The 17,647-nt window shown below is 41.2% G+C and overlaps 1 protein-coding gene across 3 annotated transcripts; it reads left to right on the top strand.

Annotated features, from left to right (window-relative positions):
- The first annotated feature begins 6,184 nt into the window (after positions 1-6,184).
- hsf1 (heat shock transcription factor 1) lies at positions 6,185-14,726 on the top strand. 3 transcript variants are annotated; one of them, XM_085445749.1, is made up of 15 exons: positions 6,185-6,580; positions 8,596-8,704; positions 9,613-9,749; positions 10,028-10,152; positions 10,225-10,300; positions 10,469-10,530; positions 10,913-10,985; positions 11,163-11,281; positions 11,362-11,543; positions 11,619-11,772; positions 12,412-12,483; positions 12,964-13,069; positions 13,150-13,203; positions 13,309-13,354; positions 13,440-14,726. In XM_085445749.1, the coding sequence occupies exons 1-15, from the start codon at positions 6,461-6,463 to the stop codon at positions 13,607-13,609; spliced, it is 1,605 nt and encodes a 534-aa protein (XP_085301875.1). In that variant the 5' UTR covers positions 6,185-6,460; the 3' UTR covers positions 13,610-14,726. The 3 variants fall into 3 exon arrangements, with proteins under 3 accessions (XP_085301875.1, XP_085301876.1, XP_085301877.1); XM_085445750.1 differs by having other exon boundaries at positions 11,622-11,772; XM_085445751.1 differs by lacking the exon at positions 12,412-12,483 and having other exon boundaries at positions 6,186-6,580.
- The last annotated feature ends 2,921 nt before the right edge of the window (positions 14,727-17,647 follow it).

The raw sequence follows: 17,647 nt of genomic DNA on the forward strand, positions 1-17,647 counted from the left end.
GAGTTTCCAACAACTAAAAAATAAATACAAATTGGAAAATAGAGATTTTTTTTTAGATATCTGCAAGTAAGGGACTATTGTGTAAAGCAGGGGTGGCCAACCAGTCAGAGACCAAGAGCCACTTTTTTTTTACTGTGTTACCGCAAAGAGCCACATCCTACACATGGGCACACATGAACATCACCCATCCTTTCCTCCCTCTCTCTCTCTCTCTCTCTCTCTCTCTCACACACACACACACACACACACACACACACACACACACACCAATATGATAATGACTCCTACAGTACTAAAACCACAGGCCAGTCATTTTCAACAATTGTGTGCACTGTCTCACACACACAAACTCTCAGTTCAACCAAGTCCACAAACAAAAATATAATAATCTACAATAGCATTTACTTTTACAATGCATGTTGTTTAATGGGACTTCTGGCATTCCTTGCCTTGTATGTTGACCCAAACATTGACAGTATCTTAAGCGCAGCCCGTTTGACATTGGGGTATTTTTCCATTGGCATACTTTTCCAGAACTCAATGGTCCCTTCCCTTAAAGCAGGTTTCAATTGGTCCTCCTCACAAAGATCGATCATCTCCAACTCAGCCGCAGCTTTATCTGTGACTAGCGAGACTTTCAAACAGCCGGTCTCTGCATTCAATGGGTCGACGAGGAACGTAATCTGTGGCCTTTTCAATTGTAGATCATGGAACCCGGTCACAAAGCTTTCGTGCAAGTTTTCAATCAGCGTTGCATATCTGGCTCTTTGCTTACTCAGGGCAGCGCTGGTGACTTGCCCGCTTGGCTTTTAGCAGAGTGGGAAAATGCGTTAAATCTCCCTTTTGAATATGTGTCTTGAACAGCTTCAGTTTGTTGACAAACGCAAACACACTTTGCACCAGGTCAGGCAGCATTTTTAACTTACCCTGCAGGGTCAGGTTATGTCTGTCCAAGTGACACAGCATGTCGACCAAAAAGGCCAGATCCATAATCCACTTGAGGTCCGAGAGCAAGGGATAGTCCTTGTCCTTCTCTTCCATAAACAGTTTCATGGCATCCAAAAGCTCAAAGAAGTGAGAGAGTACCTGGCCTTTTGACAGCCACCTCGCAGTGCAGCGGCAGGTCACCTGGAAGCCCTTGGTCCAGCTCAGCAATGAGATTCTTGAATTGACTGTGGTTAAGCACATGTGTGCGGATATAGTTGACGATTTCCATCACAGGCTTCATGACGTTATCTAAATTCAATGATTTAGACACGAGTTGCTCCATGTGGATGATGCAGTGGAAATTCCAAAAGTCAGGAATAGTTCGGTCAGCTTTGCACAGCCCCACAAGCCCGTTCACAGATCCCATCATGGCTGGTGCTCCATCCGTGGCTATTGCAGTTCATTTCGTTATGGGCAGATTTGCTTTTTCTAATGCAGCCATCATGGTTTCTTTCACATCTGTGCCACGGGTTCTGTCTTTTAATGGCACAATATCCAGGAGTTCTTTGATCACACAATCGTTTGACACAGACTGTGCAAATATTGCCAACTGAGGCTTGTCTTGTATATCACAACTCTCATCCAATGCGACACTAAAATACTCACATGCTTGAAGGTCAGAGTGCAACTGTGTTTCAATAGCCGTGTTAATGTCCGATATTCTGTGTTCAACAGTGTGGCGGGACAGTTGGACGTCTGATACCATGCGTTTTAATTTGTCGTTTTCAGGAGACAAGATTTCAACAACGTCACTGAGGCATTTTTTAACGAACTCCCCTTCATCGTATGGCTTTTTAGCCCGTGCAATGTTCCAAGCCAGCTGATAGGATGCGAGTGTTAAGGTCTCTGACCGCTTCGTAAATTTTTTGGAAAAACTGTATGTGCTGACTTTTCAAAGTGGCCAACTCGTGCTTGCGAAGTTCAGTCCCTTTTGGGTCGATGGTTCTGGTCGATGTTAGCATGGAGTGAGCTGAAGTGGCGCTGAAGATTTGAAGCTTTGAAATGCGCTAATGACGTCTGACATATAAGGCAGAATGGCTTGCCATTGCGTTCAACAAAAAAATATAAACTCTCCCACTCTGTTAAAAACGTCCTGTGTTCATCTTCATATTTTCTTTTTGCTGTGTATTTTTTCCTTGCCATTTTAAGGGCAAACTTGCTCCTACTGGGAAACTTTGCGGTATTTTCATCTCACACACATGGCCATTTAATGAAAATACCGTATTGAACTCAAGCGAAGCGAACGTGCACATTTTAAAACAACAACACAAAAAAACCCCAAAACACAAACTTTGATATGAACGTAAGAGCCGCATGAAACCAGGCAAAGAGCCGCGGGTTGGCCACCCCTGGTGTAAAGCAAATAAAGACTGAATGGCTTGAAGAACCATTGGGTGTTATTGGACTAGTAAAAAATTGCTATGAACATAAACAATTCAAAGCAATTTCCACCTTCTATAGATCTTTAGAAGAAGATAGACAGGACACAACCTTTTACCTTAAAAAGAAATGGGAAGCTGAACTTGCCATAACTATAACAGAGAAGGAATGGGTTAGTATGTGTGAAATACAACACAGCACAACGAATTCGCCGTTGTGGAGGGAATTTTGCTGGAAAAATTTGATGCGTTTTTTCACGGACATTTTTCATTACATCCAAAATAAAAAGTAAACAGATCTCAAGTCCACAGAAATGTTGGAGACTGTGTGGAGAAACAGAAGCAGATCATTCACATGTATCCTGGAAGTGCATAAAAATTAAAAAGTATTGGGAAGACCTTAAAATGACCATAGATAATAATCTGGGTTATGCACTCCTAAACACCTGTCAAGTGATGTACCTTGGAAACATAAAGGAACAGATACAAAAGGAGGACTTATATCTGGTAAAAATAATTCTAGCCGGAACTAAAAAAGCAATCACAAAGAAGTGGTTACACCCAGACCCTCCTACTCAACAAGATTGGATTAGGATTGTAGAGGGTATCTCAGAGATGGAAAAAAATCACATTCAATATTAGACTGATGGGATGTAAAGATAGACAATGGAGGAAGTGGAAAGCATTCCGAAGTGGCACCAAAAACACACCATAAAAAGAAATTTGATAGGTGGAAAAAGAAATGTAAACTCCAGACTGCATATATGTTCGTTTGTTTGTAATTTTCTTTACTGTATCGTTTTCAATGTTAACTAAAACTAATAAAAATTAAAGTTGAAAAAAAAAAAGAACAAATTTAATGAGAATGTTATACACTCTGAAGTATACCCCAGTAGGTCATTATGTGTTAGAATTTACCATCAGTGTTGATAATGTCTTTCTTCTTGCCAGTCAGAAAAATACTTTTTGTTGGACGCCCCAGAAACATGCTTTTTGTTCTGATTATCAAATACCCTAATCTTCTGTTACTAGTGTGAGGTGACTTTAATATAATAGATCCTTCCTTAGACAGATGCCCACCTTGCTCAAATAACTCTGCTATAAATACATTTATGCAAAAAATTCTTTTAATAGACATTTGGAGAGTTAAGAACCCTAAAGCCAAACTGTACATGGAATAATAAATCCAGCTCTTCTAAATCCTGTATTGATTTCTGGTTAGTCCCTGATTGCTTAGATAAGAATAACATAATAGTCAATATAATGCCAACTCCACTTACAGAACACAAAGCGGTATCACTTCAGGTTTCTTTAAGTCTTCATGCTGCCCAAGCGCGTAGGAGCTGCTACTAGAAACGTAATAATTCCCTTCTAAAACATGAGACAGGGATTGAAGATATTCTGGTATTGATTAAATGTTTCTGGGATAAATCCCTAGCCAGTCATGTTTACTGTCAAAACTGGGAGCTTTTCAAATTTGAAGCCGCTAAATATTTGAGTATGGCTTTTCAACAGCAAAACAAAGGAAAACTGAAGGAATTAATGTAGTTACAAGGACAACTGCTCCAGAACCGATCGGAAGATGATGAGATTGATTTTGTTTTGCAACAGAATAAATTAAATGACATTTATAAATTGAATGCGGGAGGCTTTATGAGATCAAGGAGATAGATGGTGGTTAGAAGAAGGCAAACAACACTCATCTTATTTTGGCCCTTATGTTCAGAATGCTATTTAAACAATGTACAAAAATGCTAATTGTTCCATCAAATTACATGCCGGTACATCCTTTAGGTTTAAGTTGAACCGTAGTATCAGGCGAGGTTGCCCCATCTCCCTATATTTGTTTCTCATCTGTGCTCAGCTCCTCTCTGACTATATTAAACGTAGTCCCCTGAAAGGCATTACAATTGCAGAAAAGAAAAATTCATTAGTCAGCTTACTGATGATGCCACCCTCTTTTTAAAAAGTGCTTCACAGGTGCAGATAAACATTAACACAACTGATGCTTTTTCTGTAGCTTCAGCACTCCACTTAAACATCGGTAAATGTGAACTGCTTGCCCTCAGAAACTCTACCAGTCCCTCTATTGCTGGCATTCCAGTGAAAGAGTCGATCACTTACCTTGGTAATTAATAAAAGTCAAACCACCAGATACTTCTTCAATTTCAATCCAGTTTGACATAAAACACAACAAAAAACTAAATTCTTGGCTCCAACAGGATTTATCTCTGAAAGGCTTTTCAGTTTTACACACCAAAGCTTTGTCTCTTGATGTAAATACAGAAACCCTGGTGGATATTGACAGACTCCTTTATAAGAATACAAGGAGTCTGTCTATTAAGGGAGCAGTTTATCCAACTCATACCAACTCATACCAACATGGTGGAATAAACTTTCTTGACTTTTCTACAGTAAACAATGTGTTTAAAGTAAACTGGATCAAACAATTTCTCAGGAACCCAACATCAATTTGGAACTTTATTCCAAATTAAAAAATAAATAAATAAATTTTAGTCTTTGTTTTATCTTGTAATTACAGTATTGATAAAATCCCCTTAAAACTGTCCAACTTTGCCAACGACCAGATGCTTCTTTCCTGGTCGTTGCTTTATAAACACAACTTTTCTCTGCACAGATACTATATTTGGAACTATATCTATATGTAGATAAAGATATATATCTATATCTATATATATATCTATATATATATATCTATATATATATATATAAAACACCCAGCGCGCCCCTGCGGGCGGTTTATCCTTCAAGCTCGGGTCCTCTACCAGAGGCCTGGGAGCTTGAGGGTCCTGCGCAGTATCTTAGCTGTTCCCAGGACTGCGCTCTTCTGGACAGAGATCTCCGATGTTATTCCCGGGATCTGCTGGAGCCACTCGCCTAGCTTGGGAGTCACCGCACCTAGTGCTCCGATTACCACGGGGACCACCGTTACCTTCACCCTCATATATATATATATATATATATATATATATATATATATATATATATATATATATATATTATTCCATATATATATATATATGGAATAATATATATATATATATATATATATATATATATATATATATATATATAATTCCATATATATATATATTATTCCATATATATATATATATGGAATAATTTATACTAGGACCTGGAATGGAAGAAAATTTGGACCACACCATTGAAATTCCTGTTAACCAAGAAATTAAAGGAAATATCTTTTAAAATTATTCATAGTTTTTAACCCACCAGAACCTTTCTTGTACGATATAAAAAGACATTGATGCTAACTGTTATTTTTTTTTAACTGTTAGAAGAAAGATATTTCTCTCTTATTTTGATCCTACTTATGCGCTAATCTTTTCTGGCAAGATGTTTGTGCTTTTGTTGTTTCTTTTATCTTATCTTTGTTACGGAAAAATATTGTTTGGCTTTTTTGATTGCCCTGCAAATAGGTCAAACACATTTCATTTGATTAATTTACTAATCTTAATGGCTAAATTTCATATACATGAATCCAAAATTTCTAATGCAAAACCGTCTTTTCAATGCTTTATAAATGAAACCAGACAATATTTTAAAACTATACAACATTCTCATAATATAAAAGCAATAAAACTATAAATTTATGCTCCTTGTTTGGTATCTTGTGATTAGCCTGTGTCTAATTGTTATTACACGAAACCCCCTGACATTGTCTTTTGCTCATTTATATCTGTAATGTTTGAATTGCTAATGAAGTTAAAATAATAATAATAATAATAATAATAATCCGCATTACTGCACATCACATCACAGCGCGACAGAACTTTAGGGTTACGTATTGTGCTGACGCCATCAGACCGCGCTGGGCAGCTATCTGCGCAGTTGTGTTTTATCGGATTTGCGGAGTTGTCGCTGCTCTAAGTGAAATAAAGTTCAGGACGTCTGTTTGCAGCCCCGCGGGGAACTCTGAGTTCAACAGCGGGACCAAACAGGCACGGTCCGAGTCAGATCAAGGACCCGAGTCGTAGTTCGTTGTTTTCTTTCTGACGCAGCTAGCAGTTAGCGTCGTTAGCTCAGGTGTGTGCTCGATTTTCGTCTCTCAGATGGAATATCCCGGAGGAGGGGGGGCGGTGCTGAGCAGCGGGAACGTCCCGGCCTTCCTGACCAAATTGTGGACCCTGGTGGAGGACCCGGACACCGACCCGCTCATCTGTTGGAGTCCGGTACGCACGTTAATAGCTAACAGCTAACGCAGACAAGTTTAACTTTAATTACACTGCAGAAACAGACACAACTTTATTTAAACTGGAATGCAGACAGGTTTGTTGACAAACTTTATTTACTGACTAAGGAAAAGAGGTCAGCTCAGTTAGCTTGGCTTCAGTGAGCTATTAAGGCTAACAGATCTCACGTCAGAGGTCAAATGATTTCAGACATCATCAGCTAGTCAGTAAATGATCAGTTGACGGTTGTTTTTCTGACTAACAGATCCCAGCAGCTGTTTTGGTGATTGGCATAAAGCCTGAATTCAAATAAGCTGATGTCACTGTAGTGTCATAGCCCACACAATGTACAGCTGCAGGTGTTAACTACCAGTTGCACTGAAATCAGTCACTTATCACCAAGAGGTCTCCATCTTTATTTTCCTGATTTTTAGGTGGGTTTTTTTTTTGTTTATTTGTTTTTTTTAATTGCATAACTATTAGGCTCCGCCCACAGCTGAAGGTCATGTAACACCAGATTAAAGATTCTCAAGTGTAATTTCCTAGTGTAGTTTAAAAAGGAAAATGAACCTTTAATCCACGGTTTTCATTACTGCTACACCCCCACCTAGATGGCAAAAACAATACTGCGGTCCTTTGCTCTCCAGCCTCCCTGTGAACGTCTCCTAGTTTAACTAGAAACCAAAGTGCCAGATAGTTGCTGGGCTATCAGATGCAGTAATCAACATTTATTTACAACTGCCAGAGAGGAGTTTTGATTATGGCACCAACATGTAAGCACACCTCCTATCTCTTACTGGCTACATCTGCTTTTCACAACAACCCTGGCTGTGCAGTGCAGGAATGATTTAACTGGCATTAGAAAAATACTCGGTCAACTTTACTGTTATGACATGATATTATTGTGACAAGTTAATACTACCTGAACTTTTCTGGAACTACACTGTAAATATCCAAGTCAACAAAATGTACGATTTACATTTGGTAGTTTGTGTTTAACCCTTTCACGCACAGTGCTCACTACAGTGGACACCTATTCAAAGGCTGTTTTCTTGTATTTGTGTCAGAGTTGATGGTATACTTGCACATAAACCACTACACTGGACACTGATGTGTCACCCCATACCCTGCCACCCATTCCAAATGTCCACCTAAGTGGACATGTAAAAAACTATTTGAAAAATACATGTTTAAGAAATGAAGTTGCAAGATATTTTTTTTATGCCTAAAGATCATTAAAAATACTTAAGAAAAAAAAATCCTGATTGAGGTTGTCATAATTAAGCTAGCTATGTAGCGCTTACTTTTGCTTTAACAACAAACATTTTCTTGTTCTTCACCTCCTTTACATAAAGCTTCCGCGGCAGGATATGGATCACAAGTCCCCAAAATTAATGGGTTCTCTTTATATCGTTGTTTTTCTTCCATGGATAGATGATCCAAATAAAGAGTTCACTTTCATCTGCAGTGTGTGTGTGTTCTGTTTAAATAAGAGTTCCAATCAGTAATCTATTCATCAGTGCCTGATGTGCAAAAAAACCAAAATGTTGAAATAATCAATAAACTGTGAGCTGGTCAGACACAGTCTGCAGGAGAGCAGACAGCTGAGATTAAAGTGTTAGCAGTGTGCTCTGACTTTCAGATCTATTCCTGGAGATTCCTGAGAGCGTAAGAGCGTATATAGTCTCTGTTTTTATCGGTTGATTATAAGGTAAATGGAGTGGTTCTTATACATTCCTTAATACTCAAGTACTCAAAGTGCTTTATACACCATGTCTCATTTACACACATTCATGCGACACTTTTTTCAACCTGCGCGCTTTCTGTCGAACAGTCACACACTAATGAACGCATCGAAGAGCACCCGGACCTCAGGGTTCAGTTTGTGGCCCAAGGAATGGAGCAGAGAGGAATTAAACCACTAACCTTCTGATTAACAGATGACCTGCTTTGCATCCTGAATCACAGCCACCACAATAATACAGATTCTTTTTCTTTTTCTCCTGTTGTATAAGAGTGGTACCAGTTTCCATGTGTTCGACCAGGGGCGGTTTTCCAAAGAAGTTCTCCCAAAGTTCTTCAAGCACAACAACATGGCCTCTTTTATCCGCCAACTCAACATGTGTGAGTAACCAGCAAGGAATCATCAGTGTGTTAGCCCCACCTCTGAATGGTAGCTTGTTCAGAGGTGGGGCTATCACCACTGGTTGTTTTTTTGTTTTTTTTCATTGAGTTATTTTTTGGGAAAGAAGATTCACCCAATCAGGTGTGCTTTGTGAAGAAACATTGAGATATGAGTGAAATGTCTGGTGTTTAGCGGGTTTTCTTTGCTGCTGTAATTATCATAGCAGCAACAACCAGTCATCACAAGGCAAGGTAGCCTGCAGTTAACATAGCAGTTAATGAGAAGATAGCAGTTAATGAGCTAAGCCAGTGCTCCCCAACCTTTGTTGCGCCACAGACTAGTTTATGTCCGACAATATTTTCACGGACTGGTTTTAAAGGTGTTGTGGATAAATACAACAAATAAAACGAGTATCGGTACCCCCCAAAAAAGAACATTTATTCATAACACATGGGAAAAGACCCAGGGAAACAGAGTTAACGATAAAAATGGATAAAAACCACAAATTTCACACCTGAGCCTCAACTCTCGTGGTCCGGTACCAAACGACTCACAGACCGGTACTGGTCTGTGCGCTGGAGGTACCGGTTTGTGTATATCAACTGATCGTTCATCATGATGATCTTTGTGCATGAGCAACTTCTTTTTCTCCATGTCACTGAAGAAGTGCTAGTTGACTGGTATGCTGAAAAGCTTAACTTTTCTCAACACTCAGCAGAACCATCTTTATAAAAAGTAGGATAGAAGAAAAGGACAGGCCCACCTGTGCATGCTCCACCTCTAGCACTGTGCATGCAAAGGCATCTGGACTATGGAAGAGCCAGAAAGAGCAGCTGTGATATTAGCAAGTGTAGCATTGTATTGATGGTGTCCACATCCTTTGATGGTGTAATGGTACTTCTCTCAGATGGTTTCCGTAAGGTGGTGCACATTGAGCAGGGTGGTCTGGTGAAACCAGAGAGAGATGACACAGAGTTTCAGCACCCATTCTTCATCAGAGGACAAGAACATCTGCTGGAGAACATCAAACGCAAAGTCACCAACGTATGTAGTGCCTCACACACCAGAGAATACCTAAAAATGCAGACAGGTGATAGACTAAAGGCAGACTCTGCTGGACTTCCTCTGAAAGGTGATGATTCAGAGTGCTGTGTGACATCACAGGATACAGCTAATCAATCATAAATACTTTGTATAGCCCCCTTAATGTGGGGTCAGAGTGGCCTTTAATCTATCGCTGTGCATGTGGTACTACGAACTCAGAACCCAATCTGACCTGTCCTGTCCATCTCCTTGGTAACGGTATGCTGTGATTGGAACAGGTGTCATCAGTGCGTCAGGATGATGCGAAAATCTCAGCAGAGGAAGTGAATAAGATCCTGAACGATGTCCAGTTGATGAAGGGAAAACAAGAAACCATCGACTCCAGGATCGTCACAATGAAACAGTAAGTACCAAACCAGAATCGGGGCTAGAAACCACTCGGCAGTGTTGACTAAAGGCTGATTTTGTATTTCAGTGAGAACGAGGCTCTGTGGAGAGAGGTGGCCAGTCTGAGACAGAAACACACTCAGCAGCAGAAAGTTGTCAACAAGGTACCTGTTCTCACTGTCCACACCTTTCCAATTAGCAGAACTCTGTAAGAATACACCTGATGTGATCCCTCTAAAAATATGAAAACCTCAGGGGAGAGTGATGCCACATAGTTGTCAGACATTATCTTAACATTAATGAACTCTCTGCCTGTCTTTCTCTCTCTCCAGCTCATACAGTTCCTGGTGTCTCTCATTCAGTCCAACAGACTGCTAGGAGTCAAGAGGAAGATGCAAGTGTTTTTTTGATACCATAGATACTACAACAAATGCTACACTGTACACCACAAAATGTTACAATTGTGACTTAGACACTAGATAATTTCAAAGTGCAGATTGGATGCTGTGAGATTTTCTCTGCTAAGAACATTTTCAAGAAAATGTTCCCAGGTGATAAAATGAGGATCCAACTGCCCAAATTTCTGACTTTTGCTTTTATTTTGAAGTACCAGTTCCATTTCCCTCTCATACCTGACCTTAAATTCAGTTTCGTCTGTACATGTTTTGCCATCCATCCATCTTCATCCGCTTTATCCGAGGCCGGGTCGCAGGGGCAGCAGCCTAAGCTGCTACATGTTTTGCATTTTCGTTTATTCATTTTAACTCTCTCTGCAGTCCTCTGATGCTCAACGACTCTGGCAACACCCACTCAATGCCCAAATATAGCCGTCCCTTCTCATTGGAGCAGGTAACTTGTCTCTGATTTACATCTTTCACTCAGAGCTGCACAGTCAGCGGTGATTATCTTTCAGAGTGACATTAGCTGATTGTCTAGCTTTAGCTTTGAAAACTAGACTCTTCATATCTACCTGTGCAGATCTTTGTCCTCACTTGGTCACTTGTGCTTTTGTGTTTTTCATTTCAGGCTGCAGCCAATCTCTTCTCAGCTGACACCTCTGTGACTTCAGGACCCATCATTTCTGACATCACAGACATGGCCACATCTGGTTCAGATGAATTGGCTAGTGATTGGACGGACCAAGGGTGAGTACTGATCAGATTAGTCCTGCTTAGTCAGTAAGTGATTGATCCTTCAGAAGTCAGAGTGCATAACCTCCTTGCAGAGAGAGCCAATCAGTCGATATCAAAGAGGAGCCGTCCAGTCCAGAGGTGGAGGTGTGTCCTGTTCTGGAGGAAGTGGCTGCACCAGTGGACACGCCCTTCTCCCCCACCACCTTCATTAACTCCATCCTAGAGGAGAATGAGCCACCCACCCCAGTCACCTCCACGAGCAGTGCTCCCACTGGTAGACATTAAGTTTGTGGTTAGCAGTTTGATTCCTGTTCAGAGCATTTCTGGTAAATAAAAATCTTTCTCTCAGCAGCCAGTCCCATTGTGGTGATGAGCCCCGTCTCCACTGGCCCCCTGTCTTCTGCCTCATCCACCCAATCACTCACCTCTGTTACCACAGCAAACACAGCCCCCAGCACAACAGCACCTCAGAAGAAATGTCAAGCCATCGCCTGTATTGACAGGTAAGTGTGACTACACCAGTATGCAGTTGTGAAACATTCATAGAGACTTCTAATAGAGTTAGTACCACCTGCAATGAACAACTATGAGTGTTTACCAAGAGTTAGCCCAAGTATTTCCCCAACAGTGGCCCTGCTCTGACTAAAGCTGAAACTGTGTTCGAGGTTGCAAAGAGCTGCCCAACAAACCGTCTCAGTAGACTGTCTATTAAACTGTCCTCAGTCCACCCTTACGCTGGGGAAGGCGTCACCCTTTACTGACAGCTTCCCCAGCATCTCTCCAGAAACTGCCCCAACAAACACCTGCAGCTTCCCTGAACAGCTGCCCCACCCCCTGCATCCGTCACCTTGACATTCTGAGTGTCTTTCTGAAAAGTGTCTTTCAGACAGGATACTGAAAGTGTTCTGCTGAATGCAGATTGCAAGCTTGTGTCAGGAGTGTGCGAGTTAGACCTCAGTCTGAAGTTTGTGCTACAAGTTTAGGAACCTCCTCCTATTCAGCCCACTTGAATAGCAAGTGCAGCGCTGCCTTATCTGAAAGCCTCTTAACTAACCATGGTGTGGTTTCAGTTTGTCTTACATTTAAGGTGATGGTCCTGTTGCAGGACAAGTGTGTCATTAAAACCCCTGTGCTTCCTTCAGACCACGCCCCATTCCCTCTGCAGGTGGACTCCCACCTGATGTTTGGCGGTTCCTCTCAGCACAACCTGACAAGTGAATCACTAACTCTACAAACAATTATTGATTTGTAAATATTTGTAAAGTTTTGAAGTCTTCTGGTGACATTCTGCATTTTCTTCTTGTCAAATGTGTGAGGTCCAGATCAGCTTCTTTAGCTGATCAGATGTCAGAGGTCATGAGATAGTTAATTGATTATATTTGGTCAATATTAAGTGCAGAAGTAAGCAATCCGGTCAACAGGTCAAAAAAGGTTTCTTAGGTGGCTCACAGCAGGAAATGTTTCAGGCATGTTCTGACTACAGGAAATACTGTGTGTGGCCACAGTGAGGGGTGGAGCCTTTGCATAAGATTATTAACAGCAGAGAACTGGCAGGTTCAAACTGAGCTCACCTGTATGGAACAGTTGAGATGCAGATCATGTATTTATTTGGATCTCTGCAGACATAAAGGAAAATGTAGAATAACGGCAGACATGTGACCTAACATCAGACCTGTCTCACCTGTGTGCCTCAGGTCTGAGCTTTTGGATCATGTGGATACTATCGACAGCGGCTTAGAGAACCTGCAGAACATACTCAACACACAGACGTTCTCCTTGGATACAGTTCCATTTATTGAGGTTAGTCTGACTTCTTGTTACCACCTCACATTATTATCACTTGTGTTTGTGTGTCACTAACTGTGTGTGTGGGTGCTTAGTTTTTCAGTTCATCTGGCTCGCCTGCAGACTTTGACCTCGACAGTTTGGACAACGTGAGTTGCAAATTTCACATTCTTTGGTCTGCTGTTTCAAAAATAAGAGCGTACTGTTGCCGATGATGTCAGACCTGTCTCACTGATGTTACCGTTTCCCACTAGCTGCTGTCTGATGAAGCTCCTAAGGGAAGTGAAGAAAGCGGAACGGGTGAGTCATGCCTTCAGTAAGTTGCTGCTCCATCCACCTGTCTGTTGTCATGTCATGACACTGTGCTGCTCTCTGATTGGTGCAGGAAAGCAGCTGGTTCAGTATACACCTGTCCAAACGTCTGAATCTGACAGCGGGGCTGACCTGCCAGCGCTGCTGGAGTTGGAAACTGAGCCATTTCTCAGCTCTGACCCCCACACCGAGGACCCAGGCATCACCTTGTTGAACCATGGCAATCTGGACTCCAACCTCTGACCTCTCGAGTAACCATAGCAATGTGACACCTGAGCACTGACTCAGTTGCAGCAATAGATGAGAACAGTCGATAGGTCAAAGGTTGTGTTTTTATTACACAGATGTTATTGATATTAATCTGTCTTCTTCTTCTACTCTTGTTCTTTTCTTCTTTGTTGAAGCTTAAATGGAAGCCTTTGTTGCTGTTGAATGCATGTTGAAGTCAGATTTTATGGTCGTCTTTATTTTCTTGTGTAAAATAGATTGAAAAGAATCAGAATATTTTTGGAGTTTTATCAACAAGTGCTGTGCGACCTGACTGACTGCCCACCCATATGAAAGAGCCATGTGGATCAGTGTTATTTCTCATTAGTTTGTTTCCATCAGTTTATATTACTATTATATTCAGTTAGTTCCCGAAACATGAGTTCACATCACTGCTCACTGCTGTGTCCCCATGTTTCAGAAATAATGCAGAGACATGTCTGAGATGGTATGAGCGCCTTTTTTGACTTGTATATTAGAGATGCTTTGGATCAGATTTGAGATTCTTGTCTGCAGAAGCTTCATGGATGGAACTCTGAAGGTAACCAAATGATGGTCCGTGCTGCCAATTGTGTTTGTGTTTGCAAGGCCAGTTTAAGGAAACTTTGTTTGAATTTGTCGGGGTTGCACGTTGTTATGTCATCAGACACAGGGTTAACATTCCTCACAGCTTCACTTGGTTAAAGTTTAAACAAAGGCCGAGATCTTAACCACATCTCAGGCTCAGTGCTGTGATACAGGGCTCATCTGTGATGTCGTCATTCTTACTGAGCAGCTTTTCTGTATGCTAAGTCACCTGTGGCTCACCTGAACCAGTCGTCTCTTTGATGGCTAAGAAACACCTGAAGTCCTGAGGATATTTTATTGGTCACATGGTCAGAGCTGAACAAACAGAAAGCTCCCTTCAGTATTAACACATCTGTTAATATAGTACAATTATATTTAAGGCAAGTGGTAAATCCACCCGAGTCCTCCAGGCTAACATGATGGCGCTCCACGTGTAGAGAGGACAAAGACGGGGTCAAAGGGCAGATGAAATGTTGATGTATTCTGAGTGTAAAATTTTGATTCAATAAAATGTTTTTAAACAGCAGCATGTGAATGAATGACTGGTTGATTTAAATCAAACTGTGAGGATGTCATAAGGTTGGTAATACTGCGTTGTCTCTACAAAGTGAAATGAATGTGTGAGTAAGCTAAATCACCACGTTAACTGATGCTGAACAGATCACCTGGTCAGGAGCAGGTAAAGTTCAGAGTTTCAGTTTAACATCAACTATGTTTATTTCCAGCATGTTTTCAGCCTGATAGATTATCTGTTAGGAAACCATGTTTTATAGTAAGCGCTACTTTTCTAACAACAGTCAGTGAAGCTCAGCTGTAAAGTTAGCTCAGACCTTTTACCCCCTGCAGCTACTAGAATAGAACACACAAGAAATATCTTTTCAGTCAGTCAAAATTAATTTGATTTCCATGTTTGCTATATCTGGCTGTGGAACAGGAAGCTTAAATGTATCAGTCCAGATCCAGTTTAAAGCATAGCTTTTGTCTTTCACATTTGCACATTCTTTGACATACACAGCAGCACTGTGAGAAAATGATGTAAATAAATTTGGTGAACATTTACTTCATCAAGAGGGAGGAAGGTACTCACAGATGGACTGTATTGTATGCAGAGACTGCAATCTAAAAGGTGGTGTTAGAGGAGAATGTAGTTAGACATATGATGGTAATGTGTAGGATGCCCACTTTGAGCAGTTTGGATACAGAGAGGTGAGGTAAGATTGGGCACGTGCAGAGGAGGAAGAATGGATACACTGGACAAAGGAGGATGAAGATGGAGCTGCTAGGCACAAGGAGAATAGAAAGACCTCAGAGGAGGTTCATGGATGTAGAGAGGGAGGACTGTTGTGACAGAGGAGAATGCTGGGATAGGAGGACATGGAGGCAGATAATCCGCTGTTAAGACCCCTGGAGCAACTGAAATAAGTGCAGACATGGTTTAAAAATAATATTCTGGTAAAAGTTAAAGAAGTGATTCAATGTCTTTACTCAAGTAAAAGTAAAAAAAGAAGTTCTGCAACGCTAACTGAACCTTGTGCTATAATAATACAATAAAATCATATTAGATGGAAATGCAAACATAATTTCAGTCTAAATTCTAATAAAAACAATTCTAATAAATGTACTCAGGTTGAATCAATTATGTAAGTAAGTATGTAAAATTTTATTTATATAGCATGTTTCTAGATAAAAGATCACAAAGTGCTTCACAAGGTATAAAACAAAAACAGTCAAAAGTTAACAGAGGTCAGTAATTTGCACCAGAGGTACACTTCAACTGTGAGAGACAGAATGTGAAAAAAAAATCCATGAATCCACATGGTAGGATTTGTAAAGAATTTATTCGTAAATTAGGGTGGAAAATAAGTATTTGGTCACCTCAAACAAGGAAAATCTCTGGCTCTCACAGACCTGTAACGTCTTCTGTAAGACGCTTTTCTGTCCCCCACTCGTTACCTGTATGAATGGCACCTGTTTGAACTCATCATCTGTATAAAAGACACCTGTCCACAGCCTCAAACAGTCAGACTCCAAACTCCGCCATGGCCAAGACCAAAGAGCTTTCGAAGGACACCAGGAAAAGTATTGTAGACCTGCACCAGACTGGGAAGAGTGAATCTACAATAGGCAAGCAGCTTGGTGTGAAAAAATCAACTGTGGGAGCAATCATCAGAAAATGGAAGACATACAAGACCACTGATAATCTCCCTCGATCTGGGGCTCCACGCAAGATCTCATCCCGTGGGGTCAAAATGATCATGAGAACGGTGAGCAAAGATCCCAGAACCACACGGGGGGACCTGGTGAATGACCTGCAGAGAGCTGGGACCAAAGTAACAAAGGTCACCATCAGTAACACACTACAACGGCAGGGAATCAAATCCCGCAGTGCCAGACGTGTTCCGCTGCTGAAGCCAGTGCATGTCCAGGCCCGTCTGAAGTTTGCCAGAGAGCACATGGATGATACAGCAGAGGATTGGGAGAATGTCATGTGGTCAGATGAAACCAAAGTAGAACTTTTTGGTATAAACTCAACTCGTCGTGTTTGGAGGAAGAAGAATACTGAGTTGCATCCCAAGAACACCATACCTACTGTGAAGCATGGGGGTGGAAACATCATGCTATGGGGCTGTTTTTCTGCCAAGGGGACAGGACGACTGATCCGTGTTAAGGACAGAATGAATGGGGCCATGTATCGTGAGATTTTGAGCCAAAACCTCCTTCCATCAGTGAGAACTTTGAAGATGAAACGAGGCTGGGTCTTCCAACATGACAATGATCCAAAACACACCGCCCGGGCAACAAAGGAGTGGCTCCGTAAGAAGCATTTGAAAGTCCTGGAGTGGCCTAGCCAGTCTCCAGACCTCAACCCCATAGAAAATCTGTGGCGGGAGTTGAAAGTCCGTGTTGCTCGGCGACAGCCCCAAAACATCACTGCTCTCGAGAAGATCTGCATGGAGGAATGGGCCAAAATACCAGCTACTGTGTGTGCAAACCTGGTAAAGACCTATAGTCAACCTTTGACCTCTGTTATTGCCAACAAAGGTTATGTTACAAAGTATTGAGTTGTATTTTTGTTATTGACCAAATACTTATTTTCCACCCTGATTTACGAATAAATTCTTTACAAATCCTACCATGTGGATTCATGGATTTTTTTTTTTTTCACATTCTGTCTCTCACAGTTGAAGTGTACCTCTGGTGCAAATTACTGACCTCTGTCATCATTTTAGGTGGGGGAACTTGCACAATCGGTGGCTGACTAAATACTTTTTTGCCCCACTCTATATGCTGAATAACAAGCAGGCCCTGATCACAAGACCTCAGGGACCTACTATAGGGACATAGGGCTGTAAAAGGTCAATAATGTCGGCTGGTGCTTGTCCTTGAAGAGCTTTAAATGTCAGAACCAGTATCTTAAAATGGACTCTGAATTCAGCGGGGAGCCAG

The sequence above is a fragment of the Copadichromis virginalis genome, linkage group LG22 (genome assembly GCF_057382275.1).
Source record: "Copadichromis virginalis isolate Kocher_CV1m ecotype Utaka linkage group LG22, C_Virginalis_male_GT1.1, whole genome shotgun sequence".
In the NCBI taxonomy this organism is placed as follows: Eukaryota; Metazoa; Chordata; class Actinopteri; order Cichliformes; family Cichlidae; genus Copadichromis; species Copadichromis virginalis.

Excerpts from the sequence above, each read along its gene's own strand:
- hsf1 (XM_085445749.1), top strand. The coding sequence starts at position 6,461 with ATGGAATATCCCGGAGGAGGGGGGGCGGTGCTGAGCAGCGGGAACGTC. Across the intron at positions 8,705-9,612 it reads TATCCGCCAACTCAACATGT|ATGGTTTCCGTAAGGTGGTG; the intron begins GTGAGTAACCAG and ends TACTTCTCTCAG. Across the intron at positions 13,204-13,308 it reads ACCTCGACAGTTTGGACAAC|CTGCTGTCTGATGAAGCTCC; the intron begins GTGAGTTGCAAA and ends GTTTCCCACTAG.